Raw genomic sequence first — 9,098 nt, 5'->3', positions numbered from 1 at the left:
TGGGACATGCCGCTCGTGTCGATGGTATCGGAACATATTCTGGTTGAACCGATTGCTCGAGAGGTGGTTTCGCTTTTTGAATCGACAATGGCTCGTAATCGCTGAGCCCTGGTGTCGGAAAATCTTGTCCTGCGGCTAGGTCTAACGGTGTGTGATTTCCGGCTGAGTCTCGTGCTGGGGCTTGCTTGAGCTCGATTAGATCACTTCGACATACCGGGGCTGGCGCTTGGGCTGGATCTTGAGCTTGAACTTGCTCCTCTGCTGGGACAGCACTCCTTCGGAAGACATTTGTTTCCGAGCACGTGCTGCACGTAAGGCCATTGGGGACTTTTTCTCCGCTGGGGAGCGTTGCGTCGGTCTTTCTCCCTGATACTTTTCGGTACGGGAACCGAAACCGTTGATCTCCACCAAAAATGTAGGATTGAGTTTGCCGATGAGATCTACTTTCACTCCCTTCTATTCTGGTGCGGTCGGGTGACACTTAGATGCGACCAGCTTCGCTGTGTGAACATTCGGATGTGTGTCTCACGACGAAAGTCTCTACCAAGCAGTCTCGGAGAAACCTCTCCCCGCTGTGCCCTCGCATTGTCGGCGATGCGCGCGGATCGTTTGAACGTCAACCAGCGCGCTTTCCCAAGCTCTAAGTAGACGGAGATAATTGTAAGGGATTCAAACTGAATTTGCCCTCTCACAATATATATAGGCATGAAAAACCCTCATGACTAGACACGAAGTGACGATTAGTGAAAGTTTCCATAAGTGTCTGAGGACACGAGGGCAGAAACGATAGAATATCGGCATGTCCAGACAGAAGAAACTTAGGAGCCCATCCCTCTTCATCGACCAGGTTTTCGATGGAATAGATCATGTCCCTAGCCGATCCTCCTAGTCCGAGTTCCCTCATGATGACTTTAGTTTTTTCTCGTGATGGAAACAGGGAAGGACCACGTCCTTCAGGAGCTCGTTTGTGGTATCCGAGTTCAAATGGTGTTCTCTCCTCCATATCATCAATCGTTATCCTGGTCTTTTGATGAATGAACCGGTCGATTTTTGATCGAGAGGTGGCAGCGTTTGATGAGGAAGAAGAAGAATGCTCCTGAGAGAAGTATCTGAGCACCTGCTCTATCAGATCTGCAAACCTTGAACATCGATTTCACTGGCTTACCGGCTTGAGATCCTCTTTCGACCGTGAGTCTTCGAGTGTCGAGTGTTCTTCCACGGAATGTTGCCTTCGCAGTCGTTCTCACTCCGCGATGGCGGCGGCACGTGTCATCGTTCCGTCGCGGTCGCTTCCGCCCGAGAATTGGTGCTGGAAGCGCGCGCATTTAGAATAGACGGGCACGCAGTTTTGAAACAACCATTCTAAAGATGTATATTGTCGAAACGGTTACGATTTAGGCGTCCCGCCAATATGACAAATGAACAAAGGGAAGCAGACTGCTTCGTATCGGCGCCAGTTCGGTGTCGAGTGTCGAGCCATGACCACGCAGGTCGTCCTCATTTCTATTGCTAGAAACTAATAAGTCAGTGCACGGAGAAAGTTCAACAACTGGCGACAAGGACAGGATACCCGAACCCGACAGCTTCGTGGGGTGGTGATATTTCGTGATCATGGTGAGTTCTACATCAGCAACATTTCAAGCTTTCCGACCGAACGCTTCTCAGCGTGGCTCTGTCGACTCGAAAATTACTTGGAATACGAAAAGAAGACCACCTCAGAGGATAAGCAATGTGCGAGCCTGGCTTTTATGGGAGCCGAAGCGTTCACAAAATTCTTCAACAAAGTTCCATCAGATAAGAAGCCTGAGGAACTAACGTACAATCAGATTGTGCACTATTCAAGGAAAATCTACGAACCGGGCGAAAACGTGTGGAGAGTTCGATTAACATTTCGCGGCATACGACAACATGCCGGCGAATCTCTCGATGACTTTGAAGCTCGCTTGCGAAACGGCGCACGAAATTGCTGGTGGAAAGGTGAGGAGCTGCAGATGAATCTCATAGAACAGTTCATAGGCGGATTGAGCGAGTCATCCACTCAGCAGGCAATTCTAGTCAAATGTGCTGCGTCCAGGGACCTATCGGAAGTGTTCACGAAGATAGGGGAACTGATCAATGCAAAAAAAATCTGCCTCGGTTTCCCGAACAACCCAAGTCAACGCCGTCGAATCGCAGAATGTGAATGAAATATATCCCCGCAGCAATTTCCTGAACAAGGAAGAAACGGTCCAAAAAGAATGGGGTACATCCCCTCGAAATCTCACAACCAAACCTCAACGAAGAGATGCTCCAGATGTGGAAAAACGAATCATTTCGCACCTGGCGATGTGTGCCATCTTATGAACACCGAGTGTCGTCTCTGCAAGAAAAAAAGCCATTTGGCGTCGGTGTGTGAGAAAAGTCAACCGACCTACGTTCTTCAGGAGGTACCGTTCAACTATGTCGGAGGAAATGACAAGGAGCCTATAATGCTGAAAGTTCGAGTCAATGATCAAGATGAATCCATGGAACTCGACACGGGTAGTGACATATCCACGGTAGAATTCACCAGATTCCAGATCACTTTACACTTCTTCTGGACTTATATGAGCACTGCATTATTTGGAATAAATACTGGGTAACACCAACTGTCTGTTCTGTTATACTGAGTGTCTGACCAAAACTCGTCAGGTGTTGTGGGTATGTGGAAAGAACTCAAAGGTAACGGAACGTCCCCACAGCGGCACGATTTCACCAGTAGGGAGACTAATGCAGGCGCGTTTCCAGAATTTTTTTTGGGAGGGGGGCAATTTTTTTTCCCGAGGACTATCTATAGCTGGCTGGAGAGAATCGATCCCGTGTACTGCGCTCACAATTCATGCGATCGCTGTCGCATGCTGACTGTTTCGAAAAGAAACTGGTGAGTTTTCCCTGACCTTTCATCATGAGAGCTCTTCGAATCTGACTAACGATTCCTCAGTTGCCTTGGCCGTAGAAATCCGCCCTCGATCGACCTAGTGTCTTAATGGGGTCACGCTAGAAACTCGAACCGCCGTGAATTTCCCCAAAAGTCATGGTCTTATTTCGGAGAGAAAGAGTTCAGCCGTCCACCGAATCGTCAACGCGCTCGAGTTCGAACGATCCGACTTAGATAGTATGAAGGCGAAATTTTTTGGGGGGGGGGCATGGCCCCCTTGGCCCTCCCCCCTGGATACGCCACTGGACTTATGGTGCCACTAATTGGCTCTACGTGGGTTAAAGGAAAAGACTGAATTTTCCTAGTTCTGGAAATCCTCGAAGGAACCGTCGTAGCCGCTTGAACATGTAGCTGCTTCGTTGGTCGAAGCCGCGTACCGACTGACGACACGACGCCTCGCCGCTGCCTACCTCTGGCCCGGCTCGACGTGCATGTCGCCTCCAAACATACATCAGGCCACTCCGGCCCCCCTCGGGGCATTTATTTCGACAACATATTATTCGTGTCTCTGCTTAAGTACGCTCATGCGAAGCTATGCGCGACACTCCCGGCCGAATTCTCGAATAACCTTTCGTCGGCTGGTGCTAATGGATTACACTTCCGCGCGGCGGTGCACGCCCGCTGATTCTTCGATATTCGAGAATTCTCGAGATTCGCTACCCTTTACATTTGACCGGACTCTCGGACGGCGGAAACAAATTTCTGCAGCTTTACCTAACTCGATAGCGCGAGATGTGCAGTGGGACATATGAGCCGAAATGTCGGGTCTAGAATCGAGTCATTGGATGAACTCGCCGAATTTTCAACGGATTTGGAGAGCGTTCGACGGCCCCCCTTTCCTTAATTTCGAGCCGAGTTAGAAACTTCTTCGTTCCACGGGGTCATTCTCACCCCGAACCACATCGGACTCCAAACAATCGTGATGTCCAGCTTCAACCGCAGCCCGCACGGCCTATTCGTGAACTCTGTCACCCACGCGCGACAAATCCGGAACTTACGTTATGACGAACTTCGCCGCGCCTGCCGTCAGGTATGGGATACAATGAGTTTTTTGGAAAGACGTCTCTACTGTGAGGCCGCCGTGACTGCCCGCCGACGCGGTACTCAGGATCCTCCACCGATCGCAGTTTCCGAAGGGATCCTAGATCGCGTACGCCGCATTGCACAGATGCAACGCCTAGACGCTGCCGCACTGGACTTCGCCGATCCGCGTCGCGAACCCCTCCTGCAGCCCATGGCCGCTTCCCCTTCGTCGGCCTCCCAGCCGCCACTCGTTCGTCCTTCGGCCTTTCGAATACCGCTCCTGTCGTCGCTGCCTAGCCGAGCAGCCGATCGCCGTCCGTTCGCTCAGCCAACCGCCGACTCCCCGACCATTAAACCGCCAGTTGTCCACGCAGCCGTCGAGATTCCTTGCGTCGCTCAGTCTCTTCCCGTTTGTTTGATCATATCTCCGAAATTATTTCCGATACAAAATGATACATATTACTCGCGACTCTGCTGATCGTTTTGATTAATTTTCTTTTTTCAACTTGACTAAGTTATTCATTTGCATCCTCTTGATACACCACTAAATGGCGCCTGCAATGGGCGCGCCGAAAACATGAGTTCATTTTGTCGATACCTAAAAAGGGGGGGGGGAATCCGGCAGCTCATTTCAACGTTATGCCTGGCTCTTCGATTTGCTTCTGACTTTTTTTCCTGTCTACTTTTGTTAGGCTCTCGAACAGCTCTTTCAGATCGGTGGGCGATTTGTTGTTAAGGCGGATGAAGTTCCATAAAGCACTTCTTCGGGAGAAGTCTTTCTTAAGTCTGGGGATAGATAAGATCGTTCTTCACTGAATCTGGTGGGGTGCTCGTGAGATGGTCTCTCTAGACTAGGCACTCGGGGGTACATCAATCGGACGAGGCTTTTCACGTACAATTCCTGTATAGTCGAGATTTTCGTTCTTTCGTAAAGAGGAGCACAGCTTGCATCCCAGCTTGACTTACGTATGAAACGCAGGGCTTTTCTTTGGAGTCTCTCGATTTTAGCGATCAGTTGATTATGTGTACCACCATAGATTGATAACATGAAGTTGACATGGGATGCAATGAGCGCGTGATATACTGCTTTTTTGAGCGTCATGAAGCAGCAGCCCCTCAGTCTTGCGAGTATGGCAACGCCAGACCTGGCTCTAGATACAATTTTCTCAACGTGTCCGGTGAATTCGAGGTCGGCTTGAACTATTAGTCCCAGGTATTTGTATCTGTCCACGAATTCTAATGCCGGGCAGTGGCAGTCATCAATTCTACATTCTCGTTCGTGCAGGCGGATCGGGGCAGGGCTTTGTTGAGGTTAAGGTAGAAACTGGAAACTACTAGTCCTCGTTCCGTACTAGGACTATGACTCATACCAACCCACGGGGCCATATACCCGTGACATATGTATGTACGGATCAGGATATGTAAGGAGGAGCTTAGACTCCTGCCTAGGTGTAAATGACCTAAGATTTCGAATAAAATTCACTGTGGTATCTCCCTCTCGTGAGATTTCATCTCTGTGTATTCCTGAACGGGCTGCTCTTCTACTCCTGACCAGAGCTACGAATCTTGACCTTCAACAGGCTTATTGTGTTTTTCCCGGTGCCACAGAACGACATGCTCTTAGTTTCTCCCAAGTTAAGAACTAGACCATTAATCTCCATCCATTCGGCGACCTCCCTGTCCGACAGATCTCCGCCTCTAGGCAGACTGAGATCATGTCAGTGTCTCTTATCACCAGCACTGTATCGTCGGCAAACGCCATTACTCTGTGCGGGCTCGCCGTTGTAAATACGTCATTCATGTAGATATTGAATAGCAGGGGCCCTAGAACACTGCCCTGTGGCACTCCACATTTGACAAGTGTCTCTTTGCTAGTCTCGTTAGCCGATCGATAAATCTGCGTCCTCTCGCAGAGATACGATGTCAGGAGGTCCAGAGCTCTACCCCGAACGCCGGCTCGATCTAGTTTGTTCTTCAGTCTGCTTCTGTCGAGCGTGTCAAACGCCTTACTCAGGTCGCAGAATACTGCCACACAGTAATCTCCTGATTCGATAGACTCTGAGATACATTTCGTGATCTCATATACCGCTTCCTCACTACCTCTGCCAGTCCTGAATCCAAATTGTTTCTCGTCTATGATTCCGAACTCCTCCAGATACTCTCTGAGTCGATTCGCCATGATCTTCTCTACTACTTTGTTCAGTGTTGGAAGGAGTGAGATCGGTCGATAGTTAGAGATGTTAGTCCGATCTCCACTCTTGTGCACTGGGAAGAGCAAGGCCCTCTTCAGGCTCCTCGGGTAGGTAGATGTCTCGAATATTCTACAGACCATTGAGGTGATAGGTGCCTTTAGAGACTGATAGCAGTTCTTGAGGATGTCTGCACCTATCCCGTCCCAACCCGGAGCCTCGTTCACGTTCAGCTCTCTTAGCACCCGTTCGACTTCCGACTCGTCAGGATGCTTGAACTCATTCATTGAGTGGTCGGCTGGACTCGGCGGCTTCATGTTTGGATCCACTTCCCCAATGTTATCTAGCACAGTTTTCTTCCCTAGCTCGGCGAAGTTCTCATTAATTTCATCGATGGAGAGTCCAATGAGTTCTGGTCCTGCTGCAGGCCCGGTTTGCTTCCCTCTGAATATAGAGTTTATCACAGACCAGGTTTTTCTCGTATCGTTTGCCGCCTCCTCTATCTTCTTCGCGTAGTACTCTCTTTTGGCTCTCCTCAGAAGTTTCTGTAGAATTCTGTCGTAGCTTTCATATATATGATTTTAGTGCTAAGCTTCCTCTCTCTTCTGTACTTTTTGTACATCTTGGCTCTCTTACGCGTTGATCCCACGACGCCGGGCGACATCCATTCCCGAACGGGTCGGAACCTTGCAGTGAGTCGCGTAAACGTCGTACAGTCATTGACTACGTCTTGACATCTCCTCAACATTGATTCGCTCATCTCATCCGCCGATAGATCACTGCCCTCGAATTTCCATTCCGTTTGGTCGATCGTCTTGAAGAGTCGCTCGTATTCCGTTCTCTTCTTCATTCGGATCAATGATTGTGCGTTCGTACCCTTGATTAAGTTAACGAATAAATTCTCTATATGAGGAATCTGTTAATTGTTTCCTTATGCTTCCTCTCAGTACTTCTCTAGTGTGCTCTATACCTCGAGTGGGTATAACCAATGGATCGGTCTCTGGAAGACCTGGCCCGTAGCCGTTTTGACGAGGCAGGATCGCTGCCGCCGATCCGTTCTCTCCCCGCCGGAAAGACTGAGCACGCGACGGAGAGGCCACCGCGCTCTTGAAGGGCTCGGATCCTGTAGCAGGCAAACGTCCCCGACCTGGATACTACGCGCAGCGACTGGCGACCTTATGTGTGCCGTTCTAAGGTACTGAAGGTACTCTTCCGAAAACCGCTGCTGAAAAGCCCGAACCACTGATTGCTGGTGTTTCCAGCGTCCCGAGAAAACGATCGAGTTCGCCGCTTCTCTCGAATCCGGACTGAATTTCATTTCTGGTAGGGTCGGTTTCGCTCTATGCCCATAAAGTAAATCTGCTGGCGTAAACGCGCTGATTTCATTCGGATCCAGTTGCACCGCTGTGAGGGGTCTTTGATTAACAAGGGATTCGATTTTGAAAAGAGCCGTCTCTAACTCCCTGAATCTAAATGCGCCTCTACCGAGTATTTTCCTTAGCGGACGTTTCACTGTTTGCACCATACGTTCCCACCACGCGCCGTGGGTGGGGGCGTGGGGTGAGATGAATTCCCAAACGATCTCCGCATTAACTAGATCTTGTTGGACTGCCGGACTTCTGATATGGTCATAGAAAATCTTCAGCTCTTTTGCCGCTCGTACGAACGACAACCCATTAGCCGAAATGGTGCGGGATACTCCGCCGAATCTGGCTAGGGATCTCTTCAATGAGAGGAGAAACTCGTATGCGGACATATCTGGGACCAATTCCAAATGGATGGCTCTCGAAGCCGGGCAGACGTACAGGATTATGTAGCTCTTTCGAAGGCTGTTGTCTCCCTGTTTGTACGAGATCGGCCCTGCGTAGTCCACCCCACATACCGTGAACGGAGCAGCCGTTTCCAATCTCAGGATCTGGAAGAATTCCTTCGCTGGAGACGCGGATGGTTGCACGACTCCTTGTCCTTCCATTTTCCGAACCTCGGCGGCAATGTAGTCTCTCTCGGCCGGTGAATACCGTTTCGCGTAGCGACTCTTCACCGGCGCATGGTTTCCTGTATTGATCGCATGCTTGAACCAAGTGCGTCTGCCTCGGAGGATCGTCTTTTTTTGGAATGAGCAAGGGAAATTCAGCAATTATGTTTTTGATTTTTCGTCTCTCCCCTTCCAGCAGCGATTTTTCGATCGCGTTTTCGATTTCCTCTTCGGCGTGGTGGCTCGGCGAGATCTTCCTCTCCGACTGTGTTTCGAGGTTTTGTGCCGAGTTTCCTCCGAGAGCTGCGATTGTAAATTCTTCTTGGAGCGGCGACGCTTCGGCGATGAACATCCCTTTCGGAAGAACAACCCGAGCTGTCGAATGGTTTTCGATTACAGTTGTCATTTTGCCGGAGCGGATATTCACGACTGCTGCTGGTGATCGAGATTCTTCTTTTCTGCGAGTGCTGGAGCTGGTTTGATGAGGAAGGTTCCGCCGCACAGTGGTCAAAAATCAATTCCTAGGTGGACAAAATTATTTCGATGGTTTTTTCGATAGAGTTCCGTTTCCCGAATGAGGCCTGAGACTCGGAAAGGGTTTCCGGCCTCCAGCTCGCCCGCGGAGACGATATTTGAGGTCTTGAGGACGTTGTTCATTGAAATATCCCACCAACTTTATGCATGCAGATTTGAGAGAGACGAATGCTCCACGACTTGAATGATGGGTGCCTAACGGATAGGGACTGCCTTCTGGTTCATCGAATATCTTTATTCCAGGACGTTTGATACCTCAGTATGTACATGATAAGTGATAACTAATGCGTATCCGCAACGATGTGCCCATAGCTCCGCACGATCTGCACGTCCATTTCATCGCTAGACGTCTCTATCGTCGTCCTCACAGGCTTCCCTGCTCAGCTCGCCGAAGCTGTCGTCCACGTCCGAGTCCCTAGAA

General features: G+C 49.9%; 1 protein-coding gene across 1 annotated transcript; it reads right to left on the bottom strand.

The window, feature by feature from the left end:
• Nucleotides 1–5,621: 5,621 nt before the first annotated feature.
• Nucleotides 5,622–8,549, bottom strand: LOC108863702 (uncharacterized). Its single transcript, XM_018638191.1, has 4 exons — nt 8,187–8,549; nt 7,654–8,083; nt 6,780–7,071; nt 5,622–6,723 (listed from the first exon to the last, which is right to left on the bottom strand). The coding sequence occupies exons 1-4, from the start codon at nt 8,547–8,549 to the stop codon at nt 5,622–5,624; spliced, it is 2,187 nt and encodes a 728-aa protein (XP_018493707.1).
• Between the last annotated feature and the right edge of the window lie 549 nt (nt 8,550–9,098).

Source organism: Galendromus occidentalis, unplaced genomic scaffold (assembly GCF_000255335.2).
Source record: "Galendromus occidentalis unplaced genomic scaffold, Mocc_1.1 scf7180000076702, whole genome shotgun sequence".
Taxonomy (NCBI): Eukaryota; Metazoa; Arthropoda; class Arachnida; order Mesostigmata; family Phytoseiidae; genus Galendromus; species Galendromus occidentalis.
The sequence above is the reverse complement of the archived record's forward strand: the minus strand, read 5'-3'. Positions and strand labels throughout refer to the sequence as shown.